General features: G+C 46.1%; 3 protein-coding genes across 3 annotated transcripts in view; all 3 read right to left on the bottom strand.

The window, feature by feature from the left end:
- The window catches only part of LOC311358440 (inhibin beta B chain-like), a gene marked incomplete at both ends in the record, with an annotated part of 10,125 nt that extends 3,075 nt beyond the window's left edge, over positions 1 to 7,050 (bottom strand). The window contains one exon of the mRNA XM_084478466.1: positions 6,657 to 7,050. Within this exon, the coding sequence (XP_084334592.1) occupies positions 6,657 to 7,050 (394 nt within the window). The remainder of the gene's footprint in view (positions 1 to 6,656) is intronic.
- Positions 7,051 to 8,842: 1,792 nt separating this feature from the next.
- Positions 8,843 to 19,177, bottom strand: klhdc3l (kelch domain containing 3-like). Its single transcript, XM_084478206.1, has 8 exons — positions 19,127 to 19,177; positions 15,711 to 15,919; positions 14,898 to 14,980; positions 14,482 to 14,560; positions 13,787 to 13,833; positions 13,506 to 13,620; positions 11,600 to 11,789; positions 8,843 to 10,901 (listed from the first exon to the last, which is right to left on the bottom strand). Exons 2-8 carry the CDS (start codon positions 15,868 to 15,870, stop codon positions 10,250 to 10,252), a joined length of 1,326 nt encoding a protein of 441 aa, XP_084334332.1. The 5' UTR covers positions 15,871 to 15,919; positions 19,127 to 19,177; the 3' UTR covers positions 8,843 to 10,249.
- A 2,691-nt stretch (positions 19,178 to 21,868) lies between these two features.
- Positions 21,869 to 25,108, bottom strand: slc10a2 (solute carrier family 10 member 2; the record flags this gene model as incomplete). Its single annotated transcript, XM_084478863.1, has 6 exons — positions 21,869 to 22,041; positions 22,272 to 22,429; positions 22,860 to 23,035; positions 23,597 to 23,685; positions 24,071 to 24,189; positions 24,723 to 25,108. 6 exons carry the CDS (start codon positions 25,106 to 25,108, stop codon positions 21,869 to 21,871), a joined length of 1,101 nt encoding a protein of 366 aa, XP_084334989.1.
- Positions 25,109 to 26,436: the final 1,328 nt, after the last annotated feature.

Genomic DNA, 26,436 nt, shown 5'->3' with positions numbered 1-26,436 from the left:
CTGGGACTCCCTCCAAAGGCCCGGGGCTACGAGAACACAAGGCACCCCCGGCCACGACGTGTCCCGACAGCTCCAACAACCAGAATGCAACGCAACAGAAAAAACAGACAGCCCGACAATAGATGTGAGAGCTCCATCGGCGCACGCCACGCCGCAAAAGACGCGTCCATCAGATAGCGTCGCAACGCGTCGGGGCGCCCGCGCTCTTGTTTGTGTTCTTTTCTGGTATTTTGGTTTGGAAAGAACCGAGGTCTGCCGTGTAGTTGAACTATTACTGCATGACTGTGTGTTCAGTTCAGTGAATGAGTGTGTGAGTGGTGCTTTGATCTCCCTTCCGAAGTATCTCATTTCATTCTGTAGGGTGCTATGATTTAGCGTCACACGACTGGCGGGTAAAAGCTGTGTGAGGTCAGGGTGTGCTGGATGGGGTGCCCAAAGTATGATCCTTGGGTAACTTTCTTGTCATTCCAGTGCTGCCGCGTGCGTGTCAGAACTATTATTGTGTTGGGTGTCATTAAGGATAAGTTTGAGTTTGCCTTGCCCGACATTCATAACATTGAACAGAAACCGCTAAACTTGTATAAAACAGGAACAAGGCAACTTGGCAAGACACAGAAACAAAAGTTTGATACAGTTGATTTGAGTTGAGTTGAGTTGACTGATAGAATTGAGCATTCAAAATGATTGATGAAGCCAACATTAAGATATCACATTGAAGCAAGATGTTGACTGACTACACTTTGTTGTCAACAACAAGGGGTGTGACCCTGTGATTAAATCTAGTGACACGTCTCAAATGCTTTTTGGCATTCATTGGGTACATATTGTCCTTATTGAGGACTACTTTGCTTTTACGTGTGTGTTTCGACATCAAGGATGTTGAAACACATAGCCACATTCTCTTCCTACCGGGCGTCAATGTGTTTTTAAAGTAGCTATCTTGATGGCTAATGGCTAAAGCTGAGTGTGAAATATTTGCTAAAGACCCATAGAAATATACTTCATCTTCTTGCTCGACTAAAAATAGACTAAAAAAGGACATCAGATCCAGGGTTTTGAGGCTTTGTTAAGTTGTCGTGTTGATTGCCGGTTGTTGCTGCAGGGCTAGTTCTTACATGCGGTCTATCATTATGGATTTGACTTGTTGACAGTGACGACCAATAGCAATACACAACGTGGATAGCCAGCAAGGACGCAACGGGAGGAGGACAATATTCTTTTACTTCAATGTAAAGATGATATCAATTGTTCTTTCCAGCCTGACAGATAGATAGGGTTGTGTTGGCGTGTGTGTGTGTGTGTGTGAGTGTACAAGAAGTTGAACTGACTTGTTAATTGGGAGATTCCCGACGAAAGACGACCCAATGCTTAACAAAAACATCAAATGGATAACAGCGCCTTTTAGCCTTTACAGCATGAGGCAAGAAAGCCAGAGTCCTATGACGGTCCTCGGTATGTCATTGCGTCCCTTTTCCAGAGAAACACAAGCTGTGTTCGAAATTGTTCCCTATTCCCTCACTCACTATTCCCTATATAGTGTTTATGATATAGTGAACTATATAGGGAACGAACAAACGAGAATTCGGACACTGACGCTGAACGTCATTTGCGTCAGTAAATATACGACCGCATTGCATTGTGGTATACAGGAGTAGGGAACATCGTATGTTCACTCGTATTTGGGGTATTTTATTATCCACTACATAGTGAATGAAGTTAACCACTGAGAATTCGAACACCGCTACAAAACGGCGAGCCCCCTCTATAGTGCACCATATCCGCGATAGGGAACGATTTGGAACACAGCTACAGTGTCACGTCCGGGGAGGAACGTCTTGGCCCTCGCCGACGTGGAACAGCCAGGTGCTACAGTGTGATCCCAGCAGCAGGCTGAGGGCCCGTGGGTGGGCTTGAGTGGATGAAAAGCAAGCGTGGCGTGTTCTCACCTGCGCTACCGCCACAGTTTGAGATGAAGGCAGTTATAGGTAGGTCGACACAAGTAGGTAGATAGACAGGTCTAGGTAGGTAGGAAGATAAGACAGGTACAGGTGGATAGGTCGGTAGATAAGTAGGTATTGGTTGACAGGCAGGTGTAGGTAGGTAAGGAGGGAGGTTGGCAGGTTGGTGTGGGTGAGTTGGTAGACAGGTCGGCAGGTTAGTTCTAGGTATTCAGTTAAGTTGGTAGGTAGGTATCTAATAGGCGGGTAGATAAGAAGACAGTCCAAGGTAGGTAGGCAGGTAGATAGAGGTATAAGTAAGTAGGTAGGTTGTTCAGTAGGTAAGTATAACTGAACAGGTTGGTAGGCAGGTAGTTAGCAGGCAGGTAGTTAGCAGGCAGGTAGTTAGCAGGCAGGTAGTTGGCAGGCAGGGTCACTGTCGACCAGACCACAAGCGATTCAAAGTGGCGAAGGCGTGGTGCCGTGTGGCTCAGAGCAGGGTGTAGGCCGTCTCTCTCTCTGCTTAAGTTGGAGAAGGGTGGAGTACAACACACCTGTATGTACACCTGCATGCGTTCAGCGTATACAAACAGGACATCCACCCGGGCGGGCACAATTCAAATCTTTAGGACGGAGTGGGAGAGCGCGAGAGAGAGAGAGAGAGAGAGAGAGAGAGAGAGAGAGAGAGAGAGAGAGAGAGAGGAGATGGAAAGACCAAGAAGGGTAGAGGGAGTTGGGAAAGTAGAAGAATGAGGAGGAGAGGGCGACAGTATGAGACATACACACACACACACACACACACACACACACACACACACACACACACACACACACACACACACACACACACACACATAGCACACGTAGAGTGGAACGTCACGCTTATGTTCTCCGTGTTCTCCGGGCAAAGATGGAAACGCCATCGGAGGGGCGCGCACCGCACCGCTCGCTGCCCTGCTTAGCCATTCACCGCTGGCAGAGTTTCAACAATGACGCCATCATCAAACTTTAATGACGGTCCACGGCTCCACTGCAGCGCGGCGGGGGAAGGAAGGAGCCGGCACAGGACAGGACAGCGCAGGGGTGGAAAATGTCTGGACGGCGTCCAGGACCCGACGCAGCAGGTGATTGACAGCAACCCCCCCCCCCCCCCCGTGAAAGAACTGTCCTGAAATAAACTGCTGAACCCTGTCCATCGCAGCCACCGAGGCCCCGAGTTAATGACATCCAATAATGAAGTCTTGATTCCACGTCTGGGCCGCCGGTCACCGCCGGTTCACCGGGGCACGGCGCGGCGCGGCGGGCAATCGAGAGGCAGGCCATCTGAGCCTCATGCGCCTCCTTATTTTCCATTGTCTCTTTCTTTGGTTCCCTCTCTCTTTTTTTTTTTCCTCCACTCTCCCATCTCGCTCTCTTTCTCTTCCTGCATCTCGCTCAATCCTCCACTATCTCTTCCTTTGTTGCTCTCTCTCTCTCCGTCTCTCTCCGCTCTCTCTCATTCTCTCTCTCTCTCTCTCCCCATCTTACTATCGCTCATTCTCTCTGTCTCTGTCTGTCTGTCTGTCTGTCTGTCTGTCTCTCTGTCTCTCTGTCTCTCTCTCTCTCTCTCTCTCTCTCTCTCTCTCTCTCTCTCTCTCTCTCTCTCTCTCTCTCTCTCTCTATATATATATATGTCCCTCCCTCTCTTGTGTTGGGTGGCTCTTTGCTCGCCCCGCTCCGCTCCCATGGGTGCGGGACACCGAATCCCTCTGCCCTGCTCGGCCCACGGGAGCGTGTCAGGGGAGACGGGAGGATGACACGTTCCCCTCACCTGCCAACGCACCCGGACCCCGTGGCCCCAGGCAGCCGGGCAGGGGCCCCTGGCAAGGCCCTCGTCCGCTGGTCCCACACACACACACACACAGAGCACGGTGAGCCGTCACACACACACACACACACACACACACACACACAGAGCACGGTGAGCCGTCACACACACACACACACACACACACACACACACACAGAGCACGGTGAGCCGTCACACACAGACATACACACACACACACACACACACACACACACAGAGCACGGTGAGCCGTCACACACAGACATACACACACACACACACACACACACACACACACACACACACAGAGCACGGTGAGCCGTCACACACACACACACACACACACACACACACACACACACACACACAGAGCACGGTGAGGCTGGCTTGTAAACATTGTTCTGCCTGTGGTCTGAGGAGCTGATGTGTGCATCTACGTAAACGCACACACACACACACACACACACATGCACACACACACAATCCCATACACACATTTACGTGCACACACAAAGACACATCAGCGTCCCCAAACCACTGTCCTGTTTTCCCGTTGGACACCTCGAGCAGACCCCCAGCACCCAGGGGGGGCGATGGAAGGAAGGTGGTGGGTGGGGGGGAGAGAGAGAGAGAGACCACCCCCCCCCCCCCCCCCCACCCTCCCCTCCCCCCTCCCCCTCCCTCCGCCCCCCCTCCACCCCCTCTCTCCCCTCCCTGCACCATCCCCTACCCCAGCATCAGAGCCCTTCTCTGGGCCGTGTCCCTGAGCCATGCCCCTGGCTGGCAGCCTGGGCCCGGGGGGGGCTGTGAGCCAGCTGGCTGTGGAGGAGGCAGAGAGGGGGGGGGGGGGGGGGGGGTCGAGGGGAGAGGGAGACACGCCAGTTCTACGCTACAATGCCGCACAAAGGCTCAAAGGTGTCGGGGGAAGAATGGAAGAAAAGATTTAGAAAAAAAAAGAAAGGGGAAAAAAAGACGCAAAGAAGCCTGCTGAAACTCCGTGATGACAAAAGCATTCTTTGGAAAAACTGCGATAGGGACACATGGGCTGTGGACCGCGCACGGCAGATACACAGCGGAGGAGCAGGCCCCCGCGTAGGGACAAACACGGCCACACACACGCACATATACATACACAAACACACACACACGCACACACACAAACACACGCGCACACTGACACACACACGTACATACACAAACACTCCCACACTGACACAGACACAGACACACACACACGTACATACACAAACACACACGCACACACTGACACAAACACACACACTGACACAAACACACACATACATACATACACAAAATACACACACTGACACACATACACACACACGCACACACTGACACAGACATACACACTGACACACACACACACACACACACATACATACACACACACACACACACACACTGACACAGCCACACACACGCACACATTGACACACACAGACACACATGCTGACACAGACACACACACACACACAAATCGCACACACATGGGTACACAGAGACACAGGCCCATGCGCACACACACACACACACTATTAAACATATGTACAAGCTCACATACACACACACACATATATACACACACACTGACACACACGCACACACTGACACACACACATGCACACACTGACATGCACACACACATGTGTCCACACACACACACACACACACACACACACACACTCACAATGCCAGCCTGCGCCCCTCGATCTCCAACACACTGAACCGACAAGAGCCCGAATGTCTCATGCATTATTCTGAGCGATTCCCTTTGTTTCCTCTCCTTTTCTGTTCTGAATGTTGACATGTTGGGTTGAGCACGAACGCGCAGTGCTCTCATAATAATTGGTCGTCTTTTGTTCCCTTGTCATGAAGCTGCTCGGATCACTCCTATTGGGGAAGCGGGAGCGGTTGAGGGCTAATTGTACCAGCGGGGGTTGGGGCAATAGTGCCTCGTTTTAAAAATACTTTGCTTTCTGTAAAAAATGATTGTTACTTTGTAAGACTAACGTCTCGTTTGCCGCGGTGGAGTTGAGTTCCCGGACTCTTAAAGACGATTACAGGTCCGTTCCATTACTTGTGGGGATTGTTTTGGACGCGCTTGTGGGTGCGTTAGCCTATGTCTGTGTGCGTGAGTGCGCGTGCGGTGTTGAGGCGGGGGGGGCGGGGGGCGAAGGTACGTGTGTGACAGAGAGAGAGAGAGAGAGAGAGAGAGAGAGAGAGAGAGAGAGAGAGAGAGAGAGAGAGAGAGAGAGAGAAGTATTCTCTTTGCCTTCTAAGAATTAGTTAGATACACATTCTAAGAGGAAGGGATAAATGGCCAATTGGGGGACTTTGTCCTGCGTTAAAAGAGGGCTTTATACATTCAAGTATTGAGTGTGAGCAAAGCTTTAGTGATGAAATTGGATTCAGAGTACTTTTTGTCCCCTAGACAACACATAGGGGTAATTCAAGGACTCGCTCCTTCTGATGTCCAACGGGGGAAGCAGGAAGAAGCATTAACAGAAACTCAACACCAGAACCTCAACACCAGAACCGCCACCAGAACCTCAACACAAGAACCTCCACACCAGAACCTCAGAACCAGACCAAAATCGCGCCAGGAATCTAGTGATGTGATGTATTACGGACGAGGATGTCTGATGATATGTTAAGCCACTCAAATGATGATGACTGAATCAATTATGATCAGCTTGTGTTGGTGTGCCATGTGAACACCGCGGGTTGGCGGTGCGTAATTGGAAATATACGCATGCCGTTAATGTTTTGTTTTTTTTCTTCGGAGACTGAGGCGACCCGGTGCCTTACGCATCGGTTCAGCGGGCGGTCAATGCGAGACCGGAGAGACCGATAAAACCGTTCATAATTACCTGATTCAGCGAAACTAATAATCTCCGAGCTCTCCTCTTGTATCTCGTTATTGTAGGCCGCCTGGCCGTCAAAGTTGGGTATCTCAACCCGGCCGTCCGCGCGCACTTTCCCAGCGTGGAGTCTCCTCAGGGCGGTCACCATGGCCGCTTTGGGTATAGGGTGGGTGATGTTGGGTCTCTCCCGCATCTGCAGCCGGTTCAGGATGTGCCTCTTCACCGCCTCCAGAAAGTCCACGTCCACTCGCTCCGACTGGTCGGGCGCTCTGAAGCCGCACGACGCGCACCCCTCCTGGGATGCCTGGGTCTGCGTCTCCGTGCCGTCGGCCAGCACAGAGCACAGGGCACAGAGGATGCAGGCCAATAAACAAGAGAGTGTTTGCGTGGACTTGCGCATTTTTTTTTTGCAAAACGTCTCTGGAAGATATAATGAATAAGGGAGACGCGCAGAGCTGAAGCCTAACGCGTGTACTGTGATTGCTCTATAATATGTAAATTTCAAATTCACCCAATTTAAATCCAACAGTGAGCGCGTGTATTCCCAGCTTGATCACAGAAACACGGGCTTGATAATCCGAGTCATCGTTCGCCTCACGAACAGTCATCCAGTGCTTTGATTTCAGCACGGATAGTCCCCAAACTGTTGCCGACAGGTCAGCTGGGATTGTCAACGCGTTCTCTTTGCACTTTATCAAAACAATCAAAGAAGAAGATGAAGATTCTGTCTCATCCGATCGGTCTGCAATGCTTTGAATGCCGGTGTCCGAAATGCGCAAAAAGGTAAAAAGTGCGCCCTTTCCCATTCAAAAAATCGGTCTCGGCGCAACGCTTTGGGAGACCAAATGAGTCCTTCTTGAAGTTCAATCAGTAAGTGCGCTCTGCAGACTCTCTTGGCGTCTCTCTCGGTAGTCTGTCCTCTGTGTCGGTGAGTGGACAGATCCGCGCGTCCTCACAGATGCTCTTGCCTTGGCGTCTATCCTCCTCTGGCTGGGATCACGACACAGGGACACAGCGCACCCAAAGTTTTTATACAAGAGTGCAAACCACGTGGGGATTTCCACCAACTGGACGGCAGAGATTAGCAGACTACTACGTATCCCCAAAAGATGACTGAGCCAAAGGTTTGCGCACCGCAGACGTGGTGAGCCTACTACGCACAGGGGGATGGGGGCGATGGGGCGTTTGATTGCAATATGAGCACGTTTAACAGAAACCACGGAATTATATGTTCAGGTGAAATGACTGTCTGATTAAAAAAAAAAACCTCGTTCGTAGCAGGATTCCTACGCTATGGGTGCAAATGATTAAACGAGACTACCAGCCATGTATACCACACTCATTACACACCTGATTACGACAATAGGACACATTGAAAGCAATTGATGATGTAGGCCTAATATAGCCTAGCTAAAAAAATATATGGCCTACTTTTTCTTTTGCAAAAAGCAAATCCTTGTTTTGGGATTCCCCCAGTGGTCATAAACACGTTGGTCTATGAGGATCTCATGAGGAGCCAATATGATGTCCAGTTATAAATTTGGTCCCTACCAAAAGGCAAACAACTGGCTCCATCTTGTGTCACAACAGCGTCACTACACAGTGCACAATATTACATTTTTGTCAACACAATGATTTGCTTCAGTTGGCCTGAAATTGTGAAATTTGTGAGTGTCATGCTGCCTGATTACAAATTCAAATTCGCTGGCGTTAGTTTATTTCCTATAAATAGAGCACACGTCAACATCAGAAACCTTAAAGCCCGAGGCCGATATGTAAGGAGAAAAAACGTGACCGGAGGGAAAACAATATTATGGCGATTTATTTTTATTCTGTAAGGAGCCTACTGGGCACATAACAACCATAAAGAGCTTCAGAAACTAAAACGCCCATGCCACATTTCTTAATCTTATGGTCTTTCTTTGGTCGCGGTGCTTCTACCTGATTGGACGGATGCTATTTGCAACGCTCATCCGAACCCCTCTACCGATTATGAAGGCCTATGAGTTCTGGCTCCATCTGCCTCCAGAATGAGTCCACTCTATCAAAGTCAAAGAGTCTTAAATGACTCTATGACAGTCAGAGACTTAAAAAAGCGATACCAAACGAATTATTTTATTGATTTGTTTTATTTTGAAAAATATTTCCTCAGTGCTAAAAGTCAAACAACAAAACGAGCACATTAATAAAAACAAGCTGGTGCTTCAATAAGGTGAGAAAAAGGGTGGCATTACAAAAGTAATGGTCAGCATCTAGGCTATAAATTCAATCAACCAAAGACTATTACCTGCAGAGTATATCTTGGCGTGCAATGGAAGCTTGCATTTATAATAAGTAAAAAAATCAGCAATTTCAGACATTCTTTTGATGTTTGTTAAATTAGTGTCATCGCAATATTGCCAATCCAAAATCTTTGTGTGGATGATGGCTGGTAAAGCAGTCTCACCTGGCCCGAGTCTGACTGATTGGACTGGAACCCAGTCAGCCACCTGGGTGGAGTGTGAACCAAACCTAGTGTCGCATGCGTATTGCAACAGTGTGATTTCAATACTATAAGGTTTTTAATACAATGATAATTAACATGTTACTTTCACATGTTGCCCTTGTAACATAATAGTGACACAATTCTGACCAACCTTGTTGGTTGACGCATGTGCTTAAATATATTACAAAACAAAGTGGTTCAATCCTGTCATATTCAAATCCAGTTTTACATATTCAAAGGCCGAAGCTGTTCATAAACAAGAACAATGACGTAGGTCAAAATCGCAAACCAGTGAAGTCTTTTTCTTCCTAACTGAGGGAAATGACCTGGAGGTTGAAGTGGCAGCCATGATAAGAGCTGTGCGAAGGAAATGTGTTTTTGATGCTTCCTTTCTCGTCTCCTTTTGCATAGGGTGCACTGAAACCTCCTTTAAAAAAGGGAATGAGGGAATGTCCCACATTTCCCTGAGGCAGCAACATGTACAACAATTATTTTCATACAATCATTTCGATTCCTGTCTTTAAATGTGTGGAAAGGAGGGTGATGGTGAGCAACCACTCTCAATGTGACACCCATTTTGTTCGACTGGCACCCTATATTTCTTTCTTTCTTTCAATTTCCAACCATGGTAAAGTCATATTTTCACCGGGTTCAGTGTTGATATAGCCTGTACGAAACCACAACATGAAGAACACACTTTTATAAATCCATCTTTGTGGACCTTGTGGCAGGACCACGGCAGGACCACCTCCACAACATCTGCCTTTGCACGACTACGTAGCCTACTATAAGACCTTCTCCAGGAAATTAGGTTTGAAAGGACACAGACGTACATTGTTCGACTATTCGACCGCAGCCACAGTTATATCCAAACCTGTCCTTCACGACCAAGTCTCATTAGTGATTGGGTTTCTCATCGGCTGATGAATGTACCCAAACACACGCAGCAAGACAAAGAGAGGTGGGGGGGGGGTTTGAGTTATTTTCCTAGTTCCTACCAGGTATACCTTTTGTTAAATAATGGAAAGATTATACGTGCAAATAAAAATCAACAATAAAAACAATTTATTTGTTCCCGGTTCACGTTCAAAGTGCCTTCTGAGAAGTGGTGTATCTACGGGTCGGTCAGGGTCATCTGCCAGACGGACAAGGCTGCCTGCTGGCCCAGCGGCTTCCCGCCCAGGACCAGCAGAAGGTCCGGAAGGTTCGGGGCTATGACGTCCTCCATCATGTCCGCAAGGTCCTCCCCTTCGCAGTCCTCGTCCACGTCCTCGCAGCTCCAGCGGTTGCAGAACGCCTGGTTCTCAAACGTCAGACAGCTTTGTTTCCCCTGGCCGCCGACGCCGACGGCGGCGGCGGCGGCGGCGCAGCGCACGGTCAAACCGTTTTCTGTCCTCCCAAACGTCTCCAGCTCGATGGCGCCCTCTGGTGGCGTCCCCAGGTAAGACAGCGGTAAGGGAAAGCACTTGTTCTTGAAGGGCCTGGCTTTGGTCTCCAGTCTGGGGAGGGGGGACCCCCCCGTGGTGGTGGTGGTGGTGGGGGTCTGGGGCTGGTAGCTGGGCCCCAGCCCCAGGCAGCAGTGGTGTACCCGGGCCGGGGGGCTGGTGGAGCCCAACAGCAGGGTCAGACGCTCCCAGGACTGGCTGCGGAAGCTGTACCTCCACAGGGAGTTGAGGGGCGAGTTGAGGCTCTGGCCCCCGCCGTACAGCAGCAGGCCGTCCCTGTAGGCCACCGCCGCGTGGCCCACCAGCCTGGACGGACCCGACCTGTGTGTGTGTGTGTGTGTGTGTGTGTGTGTGTGTGTGTGTGTGTGTGTGTGTGTGTGTGTGTGTGTGTGTGTGTGTGTGTGTGTGTGTGTGTGTGTGTGTGTGGGGGGGCAGGGGGGAGAGCCATTTGTGATATGGGGCAAGGATGAGTCAGTGAAGCATTTTGATAGCCGGTTCATCTAATGCTGTTCTCTAAGTCTAAATGCTAAGAGTGAGAGAATGACCCAGAAGATAGCTGTTAAACATACGTAATAGAATTAATGAAATAATTGGTTGGAGTTAAATTCCTTCTCCATCCTCCATAGTGAGATTAGAAAACTGTGGCAAAGGAGATTGAATCCAGCTGTGGGCTTGTGATCTTATGAAGAGCCCACAAGCCTCTTAGTTTAAGTATTCTTTACCTCATTTTACACGTTATTAAATCCCTCCAGTGCCTCACATTATTACTCAGTCCCCACACTTCGCCAGCAGTGTGCCAGAAGTACTTCAGTTCTTACTGAAGTACCTCAGTTCTTACTGAAGTACTTCAGTTCTTACTGAAGTACACAGTGATGACGACGAGTCAGACCATGAGATGTGGTGGAGGTGTCTCCTTCCAGATGTATAGGGTGGTGCATAATAACCTCAGAGGCCGAGGCCCCCGTGGCGCTTGGTGGTGGTGGTGGAGGAGCCCTGGGGGGGGGGGGGGGGGGACTCACGTGGTCTTGAGGCAGCACCAGGAGCGGCTGCCCGAGTTCCAGCTCCAGAAGTCCCTCTGCTCCCGCAGGCCCCTCAGGCCCCCGTACAGGTACATGGTCTCCTGGTGCGCCACGGCACAGTGGCTGTGTCTGGGGCCGGGGCCCTCGGGGGCCTGCTGACCCCCGCCCAGCAGGGACCAGCACATGGAGTCTGGAGTCACACACGCACGCACGCAAACAATTTAAAAAAAGGAACGATCAAATTATAGTATAATACATTTTTTATTTGTTAGAGCAAAATCTTGTGTTTAAATTTACGAAACGTTTGGAGGAATCTGGGAATAGTGTCATTGTGGTACTTGTAAATCTCGTTGTACCTCCAGCCTGAGGGTGCACTGGCTGAAGTGTTTGTATATGAACTGACTTTTTATATTTTTGTATTGTATTTGTCTTGTGCTATTTATGGACCTGAGTCTGAAATAAAGTTTTCATATCATTCACATCATAGCATATTATGTCAAAACTTGAAGCATGGTACAATACAGTTCAGTTAGATGCAAAGAACTAAGTCAAATCAACGCTATAACAGGCTTGGGCTCAATCTTTTCAAGAGATTCAAAAACGCCTTCCTGAGATTTCACCATTGTAAACCATAAAAAATGTGTAAAATATGAATAAAGCGAATATGTCCTTTGTGAAACCACCCTGTGCCAACGCCACTCACTACCTGTTTTTCCTTTGTGTCGTTGTGAAATGTGAAATGTGAAAATGTTTGTGAAATGTTTGCAAACAATGTTTGTAAATGTCTCTCTGTGGAAGACTCAAATCTTCCACAGAGAGACATTTATTCAAAGTCGTCTTTTATAGTCAATTCATTGTGTTGGGAAAACCGTGAGTGAAATGTGTGAGGGAAATGTCATTGGGGGGACAGGGGTGCTGAATGAATGAAACCACAGCAATGCACATTCTTTTAGATAGTACAGTATGTGTGTTTGGTGTGTGCAGCTCAAGCATGCCTTGTCTTCTGTGACTTTTGCATGGTTAAAATGCCTGAAAATACTCATTGGCTTCCGGTTTTGCTACAGCTTTCTATAGACTTCTATAGACAGCTTTCTAACCCTCCACTGAATGACATGTCATGTTCATGTCAGTACCTTTATTCAATTTGATGGAAATATAGGTTACTATCGACCGTATAATATTGGCTTATATAATATTCTTTAATTAATATAATTCAGTCAAATGCTTCTACATTCTCTTTATCGATGGGGGTTTTGTCAAGATTGGATGTGAATACCATGCCTCATTAGACAGAACAGAGCTTTACGTCTCCACAATGACTGGCCACTGATTTCCTAGATAAATTATATTATTAACGGTATTTCACTGGCATTGTAGGCTGTGTGTGTTTGTCCCGTTAACTGCCACCACAGGATGCAGGAAATGCAGATTGGATGCCACCCACATTATTGGCTCCAAATGAGGAGATGCAAATCTGGATCACAGAGACCGCCCATATGATTGGTCAACCACTCCTCAACGACCAAACAACTCTCAATGAAGGAGATGTATAAATGGGCATTTCCTTTCCATTTCCTGCATTTCATCGGTTTGTAACGATGATGGATCTGGCCTGACAAATCTGATTCCACGCAAAAATCGAAGCCCCTAGTTCTATGTATTCCATCTTTCCATATTTCCTGCCCCACTTTCTCGGTTCCTTGTTGTGTAGGATTTCTTTGCCAGGACACTATCGCTTTACGGCAACTTAGTATTATCATTTCGAGAACATTTTGAAACTTATTCTTCTGTCTGATTCAGGAATCACATTTCTGTGTATAGCGGTCGGCTAACCCAGCAAACAGTATGCTGTATAACATGTCTGCTAGCACATGAATCGCTTCAAAAAAATGCCACTTGCTCTCACCAAAATCTAATCTCCAGAACTCTTGCGAGGAGCCCCTCATGTCGACGTAGCCCCCGTAGACGAACATGGAGGAGCCGAACACCACCGCACTGTGGCTCTTCCTGTTGGTCGGTATCTGTGCACACATTTGGGTTAGCCTATTCTATGAGTGTGTGTGTGTGTGTACATGTGGGCGTCATGCAGACAAAGCTGCGGACAGGAATACACAGGCCCCATCCTGGCCTGGCGTAATGTGTCATTACTTGCGTTGAATATAATAGCACGGCAGAGTCCTTACATACCTGACATACACTCTTCTTTCCCTGCCAGTGGACCCATTTGTGCATCCCTGGAGAATGAAATGAGATGAAAGAAGAGAAAGGGACGGTGGAAACAGGTGTCTGGAGATGGAAGCTAAGCAGCGCTCAGCAGGGTATTGTGTCAGGCTAAACACTTCACCCTTGTGCTATTCTGAGGCATTGCTGGGAGCATGAATAGTGTGTCCGGCTATTGTCTGAATGTATTGCAGAAACATTGTTTGGAGACAGAATAGTCTTTGACTTTGGATAAAACGTCTAGATAAATCAAGCCCTTTTTTTCAGTTTTACATCATTGTATGTTGCATATTTAGAACGTTGAAATAAACTAGTACATGACAACAAATACAGCGCTTCACAACATATAAAATGCATAACTGCACCACCATGTATTAATATTGAATGATTATTACATTTTGACACGTGTATATTTAATAATGAAGCACTTACTGATATAATCGCCATGCATGCTCATACTGTGACCCTTGAACAAGTCCACCTAATTTCATATTTTCACTTTGGGTGATTGTGGGAATGTGACATGTGATTCACATTCTGACATGTTTGCATCGGCAGCGTAAATACCAGAGCTCTGAACAGTCTACAAGCCCGGGCAGGTACGCTGGTCGGGCCAAGGCACGCCGGCTGCCACAGGAGAAACTCCCGTGAAGCGTACTCACCCAAGTCAAACACCCACAGTGGACACCTCCACCCTGAGTACGCACAGTCCAGGGTCCCCCCAAACACGTACAGGAAGCCCTGGAATCATCCAAACATCATCTGTTAGACGTGTTACTGGACCGGAGCACAACAGGTAAGTCATTCTAGACCTAGATAAGGGCAGCAGATAACGGCAAATAACAATGTGATTTTCTATTACAGAATAAAAGGCCATTGGGTCACTGTGTCCCACATTGTGGTGTGTTGGGAAGGATGTGTGAGTCCCAACAATTAAGTACTGGGTTTGATACCCGGTGTTGCATCACTGAGCCAGATTCCTAACCCCTTTCGACTCCTCAATGACTATGAACATCTACTGCATACTCCCACCTAACAGCCTACACAGTGGTCACGTTAGCCTCGTTGGGATTTGTACCTCGTGGGCCACCATAGAGTGTTCCTCCAGCTCCTCTGGGGCCGCTTCACCTTTGCATGGCAACTGTGTCCACTCGTTACGCACTACGACAGAGCATCCACAGGCACACGAGTCAAGCACAGGCACAGGCAAATCAAGCTGGCATAAGCACACTACACACTCAAGATACACCCGACAAGACAAAGGGAACGCAAACTCATGAGGGCCCTTTTGGATCATGTGATGGCCGTGATCCACAAAGCACTTTTTAAATATTTAACACAAATATATAATTTTTATTAAATTCATATCAGATCATTTACAATTTAATTCATAAGGACTCAAATGTCTGAGTGGAAATCTGCCTCGGTCAAAAAAAATTTTCCTCACTTATAAATTCCATTTGATGCTCCATTTTAAAACTGCAATGCTGTAACTGTATGTAGTGTCATTTAAGTAAAAACTTTTTTCATCCCTTTGGGGAAAATCCGGTATCCAGTAGCAACAGACAGTACAGTACAGTTGACAGACAACAAAATTGGCAAACAGCAAAAGTCAACAAAATAAGTCCATAAAAGTCAATAAAAGTAAATAGATAGTGAGCAATTTTGCACATAATTAAAAATGACATATAAAAAAGAGGCCAGAGGTAGATATAAAAATGAATGAATATAATGCAATCGCACATTGTCCAGTGTGTGTGTGTGTGTGTGTGTGTGTGTGTGGGGGGGTGGGTTGGGGGTGGAGAGAGAGAGGGGATAGAGAGAGAGCAACAACTACACGGACTGCGCCGTTTAATCCTAACGCTGTCCTGGTGTGAACCAGCCAACCTACCCACGCTGTAGCGCCACAGGTCGCGCAGGCAGTGGGTGCTGCGGCCGCCCAGGACGTACACGTCGCCCCGGTGGCTGCAGCAGGCGTGCTTGTAGCGGTCGCACGGCGAGGCCTCGGCCTGGGGGAGCGGCGTCCACAGACAGGGGCTGCTGCGACTCATCGCGCCGCCACACGGGCCTGCACCACGGCGGCTGTCATCGTAGCGTCTCCTGCGGTGGCACGTCCTTCACGTTAAGGGAAGGAACCGTACGTTTACGTTCGTCCAAAGCCACTCACAACAGACCAAGTCCCGCCTCCGAGGCTCCCGGTTCCCTCGGTCAAATGTCTACGGGGAATAACGCGGGGTTTATGAATGATCGTACATAACAGACTCTGTAGGTGGCGGAGAAGTAAAAGCTGCGTCACGTTTTGAACTACACACTTTTTCCATCTAGTTTCGACTGGCTTTTTGGATTGTCGGTGCCGTTAAAATAGCATTTATAATCGTTTGCTACTTTAATAGGGTTTAAAAGTTAAACCCTAACAACAGAATCCATTCTGTAGCCCTCCCTAGCAGCTCCTGAATAACATGTATCTGGATTCACTGTCTCACTCCTTTCTGCACTTACACAACCTTAGATATCTGAATCCTGTTGAATTTCCTGCAAGTCGATAAATAGCTTACAGTGTTACACCTAATGTACTGCTATTATTATTGCAGAAAGTATATATGTTACTTCAGGAGCAGTATATTCGTATTTCTGATTTAAAAAAAAAAGATAAGTGTGTGGTTACAACCAGTTTGGACCAAATAAAGGTTTGGATGAAAATCAACCAGGCCTGAAGGGAAACAATGTGGCTGATTTAAATGAAAGATAAAACCTTGAAGTATTGACTGAAGAAACCCCATGGATACATCTCTAAGACGCTATAAACAACAACGACAGCAACAACAGCAATCCCAGCGGATATCAAGTGATAATCCTTTGGAGAACTCCTCTGTGTTCCCGGAAACCATATCAAAAGATACCCCGTGTCCCTTTAAGGACCTTCCTTAGTCATCCAGTTACGTCTGAGAATACCTGCGAGGCTGCGCGCCCATTTGCCCACCGCGGTGCAACGTCACGGAGAGCCAGGCGATCACAACACTGGTGAGCATTGTATTGTCAAGCGGCGTGCGTTGCCACGACAACGCGGCGCGTTGTCACGGACGTGGACGGTTCTAATCTCCAGACCCCCCCCCCCCTCGAGAGCTCCGGACTCATGTAACGGGATCTGCGTCCGAGGGGGTGACGTGACGCGGCAGAGAGCCGACGGGATACCTTCGGGAGACGCAGCCAGTGCAGAACCACACAGCTGTTTAAGAAATAACCCAAATCGCTAAATAGATTATTGTTCCCATGCTCATTCCACTCCTCCTTCATACTTTAGTACAACGATAATTAAAGAATTAGAACACGACAGCAGCCCCCTAGAACGATCTAGCAACCACCCAAAATAGAAACCACCGAGGGGAACTGCCAATCACCTGGGACAACCTCGCAATTACCCAGAATACCACTAGTAGCAACCACCCAGAACACGCTAGCAATCACCCATTACACCCTAGCAACCACCCATTACACCCTAGCAACCACCTACAACACCCTAGCAATCGTCCAGAACACATCCAACTGGGCAGAGCACACCTGTCTTCAACACAAGAATAAGCTGCATGGATCACCCTAGCAGCCACCACTAAACCAAACTGCTTCACTTCCCTCTTTATCCCTCGTACATTTATCAGCTTTACACAACACAAGCTGCATACCACCATTTCCAGTGACATTTTTATTTTTCTAGTTCATTCCACCACTACCTGTGCCCTAGTACATATAAATAAGAGTCAAATTTAGTGTAATGACATCGGTTTAGCTACGATGACACCTAATCTGTATTAACTTCACTAACTCTAACTATATGAACCCACCTGTTTAACAGTCACCTCACGCAGATATCACATCATTGACATGATGTGACTATATGTATATAATTAGAAAACGAATTATATACATGTAGTTACCTTTCATGTCACTTAACATGGTGCATATTCTGAACATATTCTCTTAACTGTAGACCCATAAGAATAATATGGACACATATCTTTGCTCATTGCATGTTCATGTTTGCACAGTTTAAAATTAAACATTAAAAGAGGTGATGGAGGTATACCTCAAGGTTACCACAAACTACACAAGGTTTCGCTTTAGAAAGAAAGAAAGAAAGAAATCCCTGTCTTGACAGTTAACAGAGAGGCTCATTCTCTACATCGTGGCTCGAGTGGAGTTGATCTACACTTCACCATGACAACCAGGTGATAACCAGGTGACCCTGCATCTTATCAAGTGGTGACATGAGTAAACACTTCTGGACCTTGGATCAAAAGAAACCCTCTAACACGCTTAACTTGTCCAAACACCTGCGATCAAGCATTGTTCAAACATACTTGTGCATTGACATTTTAGATGGGAAAGAAATATATGAAAATGGGGGGAAAATGTAAAATATGTTTTTTTGTCAAGCAAGGCTATTGACAAATAATTTTCTGGCACCGATAGAAAAAAAGGCTTTGCCGGTGCATTGTTTTAAAGTGACAGCAAATTCTAAAAATATGCAATCAATCGAAATTTGAGTAATACAAGACAACTGAATTCATTTAGGTGTATAGGTCCTACTTGTCCTACATGGTTCGCAGGCGTTCGCGTCTCAAGACGGAACGCCCGGAAAGGGATGCTTCAAATTAGCGTTAGTTTAGAAGCAAGAGAGAAGGCGGGACTTCTGGTAAAGCCACATCCGTTTCCGTTACATGTTTTGGATATTGCTTGGTTACATTTTTGGTAAAACTCCGTATCTATTGTCATTGTAGTTGCTATTGTTATTATTAACATGGTAGTGTATTCTTCTCTCTCCGTAGACTGTTCACTGGATTACATAGCTCATAAGAAGTAAGAGAAGGAAATGACGTTTCGGTAAACCGGAAATAACACTACAATCCTAGATCTTAGCCCAACCCTATCTCTCTGGTTAGGATGAGAGGCACTTCAGAGGAGGGTGCTCCGTTATCAACTGTAACGTTCAAAACTATGACGAGAACGTTTGACCGAATTTACAAAATAGTTTACATTAATAAGCTCGTTTCACATCGTGAACACTGGTCAATATTTGGTTGAACGCGAAAGTTATTGACGAGTCGCTCGACGCTGTGAAGAGATGCGTGAGAAACTTTTTGAAGAAACCACTACCTCTCTTTAGAGATAATAACCCTTATACAATACCTATCATATAATAATATGTAATACCTTAACAACGACCCACGCATGGCTACATGTAATCCAGATGTATTGACGGTCAAGCCATAGAAGAGGTAGTGAGGAAGAAAGCGGTAAACATCCACTTACCCAACGATCCTGTGCGTGTTTCTCTTTGAATTCCGTTTTTCTGATCGCCTCTCAGAGGAGGAGGAGGAGCCAGTGTGGGCACAACGAAGGGAGGAAGGAAAGGAGGTAGGGCTTGACTACAGCATGCACTGCATATCATCAGTCATCTCATATTTACCTATAAAAAGAGGTGTTATGACTTAAATAGCAGCCAGCAGCCACAGCCTCGATTTGTATGATTAAGTAAGGAAGGAAAGGAGGAAGACTTGGCTACAGCATGCATGACACATCATCAGTCATCTCATATTTCTCATGTATGTACATATGCTCCCTATTACAGTGGAATCTTGGTTCCTACCAAACCAGATCCAACAACTGGCTCACTCTCAATTGGCCTTCAGGGTTCAATTATTATTATTATTTATTTAAAAAAAAAAAAAAAATTCATGTTATTTGTCATTTCTGTTGTTGTTTCTTATTTTATTTTTGCATGTCCTCTGATGTAAACTCAATGCCCTAGGCCTACGAGTATAAATAAAGGTTTGAAATGAAATGCAATCTGAATTCACTGTCTCCTTTCTGCTCTTACATGCTCTTAGGTACCTGTTGAATTTCCTGCACGTCGATAAATAGCTTATAGTGTTGCAACTCATGTACTATTATTATTGCAGAAAGTATATATGTTACTTCAGGAGCAGTTTAGTCATATTTCTGATTTTTAAAAAAAGATATGTGTGGTTACAACCCGTTTGGACAATAAAGGTTTTGATGAAAATCAACCAGGCCTGAAGGGAAATAATGTCGCTAAATGAAATGAAAGATAACTAGTAATAACTATAAAAAGATATGTTATGACTTAATAAATAATATATAATTTAATTTATTATAAAGTGTTCTCTGCACTTGAAGTACGTTTCACCTAGAGACTAGGGTACTTCATTTCCCTTTCTTTCATTTTTCCTATCTTTGTTTTTCTTGCTGTCTGTCTTTTGTCTATCTTTTCATTCTTCCATTCTTTCTTTCTTAGTTGCAACCTCTTCGATAGGATGAACTAAACCCACAAACATGTCAACAATAATCTGTACAATCTTAATTCACTATTCCCACCAGCAATATTCCAGATCAGATGAATCACAGGCACTATGGATTATGTACTATACTCTACTATACTACTATACTACACAGTAGCCAAGTAGCCATAAAACAATCTATCCCACATATGCTGTCAATTGTATATATGAATCATATAATTATTAAGTATAGCCCAACGTCTGTTTCCCCATGTAGTTCATCATCCCAATGTAGAATGTTGGTGTTAGTCTGTGTTCACAGTTCTTGGTGTGGGGACAGGCCGGTGCCTCTCCAACTGATGCCAGGTGTTATTTCCAACAATCCTCCATTTGTTTATGTCCCAACGAGGATGAACCAACCAGTCTGGGACATAGCCAGGCCCATATACCTTATCAAGGGAGACACTGCATCTGTTATTTTGATATTCACGCCTTCTTTCCTATAATACTCGCCCCAAACCTTTGGTTCGAGGAGAAGAGGGATCGACAGCCAAGGAGCACGTCTGGAGACTGCTCCTCACCACCTACACTAAGACTATTGCACCTAGTCTGTACCTGTGCTGTATTACATCCTCGTATAAACCATCTATTATTCCACCCTCTGATCCAACCTGTCAAGTTGCCTTGATTTCCACTTCATGAATTACTACTACAACGACGAAAAAATACACAACGCAGAGTCTATACGAACCGTTTAGAAATAAGCTGATATCGAACACCATTTATAAAACCCAATCCAACATGACAAAAGCATATCAAAAGCAGCATGGGTCATATTATGTTACGAGCCATAATGTATGGTTATTGCTCATGTGATCCAATGACCTACCTGTTAAACTGACGTTTGTAAATGCACAACTTGTTTATTGGTGATGGTATATTGGCTGTCTAATGTTTAACAGAGTTATGCCAAGGAATTGCATGCCGATATTGAATAAAGACATAACTTATAAATGTTCATGGTTTATTGACCACAATACATATATCCTTTATGGAACTCCTTCATTTTTTTACAACTTGGAATATAAAAACAAACAAGGGCTTATGTTGACATCAAAATATTTACTTATACTCACTAATAGCAATATATATATTTGTTTAAAACAATAAAATGCTTTTGAGCATAAATGTATCACTTCAAAGTATGGTGTCTAATAGTCAAAAAATAAAGGCCTTATCGAAGGTATAGGTAAAAATCAAGAAAATCTAATAAAATAAGACAAATAAAAGGCTATTCACTATTTTTTTGTCATCAGTGCCCAATATAATGGAATAATAAATTAGTAAATTGATATATAACGTAAGTACTATAAATAATAAATGCATTGGATAATCTCTATTGAAAAAAGCGTTTGCTCATGTTCAGCAAATCCTCAGTGTCATTCTCCCTCATGTTATATGTTTCAACAATTTCCATATGAGGTATAGTCTGGTAGCATGGCATACGAAAAGTGGCCAATTTTAGATTAAACTGTCTGACCTAATTCCTGTTTTACTTTGTAACACAGAATAGTCCTACACACCCTCTGTACCTGGAAACTGTCAAATTGATTGCGTTCATGAGTACTAACTCCAGTTTACCCATGAAGCCAGGAGAGTGCAGTATTTGTTAATGTTTTTAGTTCAGTATGTGTATGTTTACTGTTCAGTGTTGAGTTTTGTAAAGGTTTGGGGGGATGGGAGGGGAGTTGTCTCACAAGGGGGTCATCGTGTATACGTCCCTGGCTTTGGTTTTGTCATTCACATCATGCTCAAATCCGCCGTTATCCAGAGAGTATTCTTGTTTTTCCTCTGTATTCTTCGACGCTGGAGCCTCTCCATCCTTATCAGACCCTCGGCCAATCACCCTCTTGTATCCCTGATAGCCTGTTTTGGGGGGAAAGCAATATGATCAATATTTGAATTGAATATATTGAGACTGTTGGACAAACATTTAACTAGATGAATACTAGTTTGTAAATTGTCCTTTATGGACGACCATCTTTTTTTTAAATAACCTACCGATATACATTTTGAGATTTAACCTGATTAATTAGTCAAATCAATAAGACCGGATTTTCTTATTGTAGGGCATAATGAATAATGTTAGCTCTCACCGCCTACAAACATCACTGCGACCACCAGCTGGAATATGCTGTAGATGAGCGGGAAGGCGAACATCACTTCAAGTTCCTCGGGCGCGAACGACAGCTGGACGATGGTGCTGCACAGCTGGGCGTTCTGGAAGCCTGTCTCCAGGGCGATGGTCCGACATCTGAAACGTGACGGGCGCCAAGAGGCAAAAGACTAAATACGAATACGCACATTTGATGGTTCTGCTAATTAGTGCGCTGGGGTCGCTGAGCAAGGCATCAAACCCCTTACTGGTGATATGCAGGTGGCCTTGTACACACACACACATACACAAGACACACACACTCATACGCACCACACATACACACACACACACACACACACACACACACAAGACACGCACTCACTCACTCACTCACTCACTCACTCACTCACTCACTCACTCACTCACTCACTCACTCACTCACTCACTCACTCACACTCACACACACACACACACACACACACACACACACACACACACACACAGCAGCCCCAGATAAAAGTGTATTTCACTGAACAGTGCATTAGGTCTTGGCCTCTCGGTCTTCAGCGACGACCACCCGCCCTACCTGAACCCGGGCTGCCCAACAAAGCGGGCCATGGCGAAGCCCATGCCACAGCCGATGAACGGGTAGATGGTCCCGATGATCCACAGCGAGGGGGATATGGTCCAGGACGACTGGTAGAGAACGCCCCCCACCACGGCAATGATGATGATCAGAATGAAGCCCACGATGGATCCCACCTGGATACCAGAACCACAGTCACAGACCGTCAGACGTAGGCCAACTCACCAACATACCGCCCGATGTACCCCGAAGACAGATAGAACGTGTAGGACTAAAATGTTTATTTATTATAAAAGCCACTGAATCCTTAAGCAGCCATCTGAAAACAAAACCAAGCTCACACAAGCACCTGGAAACAGTGTCATATATTAACAAAATCCATTCCATTCTGAACAATAGTTCAATGTGTCGCTCAATGTGCTAATTTCGGTCAGGGTTCAATGTGAGTATGAAATGGGAAACTCTTAAATTGATTGCGTTTATCAGAGCTTCAGTACAAGCATACGGCCAACAGAAGGCAGTATTTGTATATGTTTACAGTTCAGTATTTGTATGTTCACATTTGTTTGCTGGAGGCCTATAGCTACACAAGTCACCGAACCAAACTCACCCCAAGCACGTGCCAACAGGGTCATACATTGAATCAACCCATTTAATTGGTTTAACGACTTGTTGAATGTGTATTTATATATTGTAAAATGGGTCAAAGTTCAACATGAATAGGAAAGTTTGGTCACCCTGAGGATCTTCAGGGCCAGCAAGGGTTTCTTGTGCTTGAGGTACATGCCCAAAGTCACCGGGATAAGCAGAGCCACCAGCGTGATGCCTGGAAGATAAGGCAGATGACAGTCAGAGTCCCACATCGGACCAACGACCCCTAGTCCCGTAGAACGCCCTCTGATGAACCCCCTGAGCACTAGACAAGGCAAAAGTTAACAATGAAGTAAATGAAGGTAGATAATTAAGTATTATCATTTTTTTTTCAAACAAAAGTAAAGTTAAGTTATTGGAACAGAAAGAGTTGGACCACACACTCACCACTTTTGAATTCATAATTTGATCCACAATGTTATGAACACAAATAATCAGTTTGGATGCTTCTGGTAACATTTGAATGGGTTGGTGTCACAGTATGTGAATGAGGGGGGCTGGACCAGGGAGAGTGACAGCCGCTGCAGCCAGTCAGAGCGGTGGTGGCGTGTGCTGCTCACCGATGCTGTCATAGGGGATCTGGATGGTGTCTGCGGAGGTCCACACCGAGGTGTAGATGAGGAGGCACAGGGGCATCATGCCCATTGCCAAGATGGAGGAGCAGGCCGTCATGCTGATACTGGATCAGGATTCATAAAGTCCATCAGACATGAAGCAACCATCATACGTTTTCTGGCACAGGTCAGTGAGCCGACCAGTGCCAGTTACAAATGCTCGTAATGGTTGTTACAAGCATTTGATCAGGGGATGATGCTGTTTCTTCATCATATGACAGCACTGGGGTACATAAGCATTTGTCCTTTGGTTCATTTCTAAATAAACCGACCAACCATGCATCCATCCAACCAACCGACCAACCAATCATACAAACACCCCAACAGACCACCATCAGCCAACCAACCAACCAATCATTAACCATCAACAAACCAACCAACCAACCAACCAACCAACCAACCACGCACCACTCCAACCAACCAATCACTAACCACGCAACAAACCAACCAACAACCACCCACGCACACACCCATCCAACCAACTAACCAACCAACCATGCATCCCTCCAACAAACTGCCAACCAAACCGCCCACCAACCAACCACCCATCCACCCACCCACCCCACCCCACCCACCCCACCCACCGTAGATATCTCACCTGAGGTCCATGTCTCCGTCCAGCCAGTAGCAGATGATGTTGGAGTTGGCGCCGCCGGGGCAGCAGCCCATGATGATGATGGCTATGGCCTGCACGGGCAAAACGTCGAAGGCAAAGGAGAGGGCGAAGGCCGTGAAGGGCATGATGCCAAACTGGCAGAGGAAGCCGATGAAGATCCCCCAGGGCCTCCTGATGTGGCCCCACAGCTTGGTAGAGTCCACCGTGCAGCCCATGGAGAACATCACCATGGCCAGCATGATGGTGAGCACCACGCTGAGCACCAGGCTCAGGATGTCGTTGAAGTTACTGGGGGGCACCAGGCAGCTTGTGCCCCGACAAGTGGTGGCGTTTTGCAGGCACACGGCAGCGGCGGCGGCGGCGGCCATCCTGGTAGAAGTGGTTTGACGGCGGAGAGCGGCGGGTCCTTTTAACGGCGCGCAGGGCTTCGCTTCCAGTGAGTTCTTATCTCCCCGGAGCCAAGAGCATCGCAATGAGGAAAGAAACCTCTCTGTGTGGGTATTTAACGACTTCCCCCACACAGCCACTTCCAATTGACAGAAGAAGCGAGAAAAATCAAAAATTAACCATAACCCGCTAGTTTTTATGGGGTCAGTCCACCAAGGTCATTCATATAAAAGAACAGCATCGACGTTTCAACTTTGAGCTTGATAAACGACGATTGCACCATATTCTTACTTTATTGTTTATTTTATGTGCTCTTAAAAATCCTTTTTATTGGACTCATCCCGGCCCATCCAGGTATCACCATCATCAGTCGTGTGCTGAAGGGGGGGGGGGGGGGGGGGGGGTGTTCTGGAGAACAAGTGCATCAAGGGCACCGCAGCAGTCAACATTAAGCAGGAGGAAACAAATAATTATTTAGATATTTTGGACTGGTCCCTTAAAAAGCAAATAAGTAGTGAGTTGTGCCTTGTGCCTTTTTATGCTTTATGATAGAGTGAGATAGACAGGAAGGTACGGGAGAGAGAGGGGAGGACATGTAGAAAAAGGCCCACGGGCAGGGAATCAAACCCTGATCTCTGTGATCAGGACCGGGTCTAAATGGTACCGCTCTTCCCGGTGTGTCAGCGGGGCGCCCCAATAGATGTCTTTGATACAGATGTATGTTTTATGATTGAGTGTTCATTCAGTATTGTGAGGTTTTCCATAAAGCTTACAGTGAACGTGAGGAGAGAGACAATGGAAGGGATAGTACAAATCCTAATCTAGCTTTTATTTGCAAACACTTTTATTTTGGAGAAAGTTGGGTTTAGACATCTTGCTTATGGATGCCGTGATGACATAGGGTTGAGAAGCAGAATTATAAGTTGGGAGTTATCGGTCTAAACTCCATACAACCCGGTCTGACATGCCTATCAGGAATGTCCTGCCTATTTGCATAGTCAATTAATGTGACAATTAATTAATGACAATAAAATGAATGCCCTTGCTTGTTCCCCTCACAGTAGTAGTATGAACACATTGTAAAAAAGTGGGAGTTGTTTCCTACCATTGTGGCACAGAGATCTACATATAGTATACGTAGATGAATCTCCATGCATGCCAACCTTTCTTTGCTAACATCAGGCCTAACTACAGCGTCCCTGATTGTAAACGCTTATCTTTTCAACATTATGTTTCAATACTGCCATGAAGCTCATTAAAATACCAGGAAACAAAGCACAGCATTGCTTACGTGTTGATACATTTAACA

The sequence above is a fragment of the Micromesistius poutassou genome (genome assembly GCF_964030765.1).
Source record: "Micromesistius poutassou genome assembly, chromosome: 14".
Lineage (NCBI taxonomy): Eukaryota > Metazoa > Chordata > Actinopteri > Gadiformes > Gadidae > Micromesistius > Micromesistius poutassou.
The sequence above is the reverse complement of the archived record's forward strand: the minus strand, read 5'-3'. Positions and strand labels throughout refer to the sequence as shown.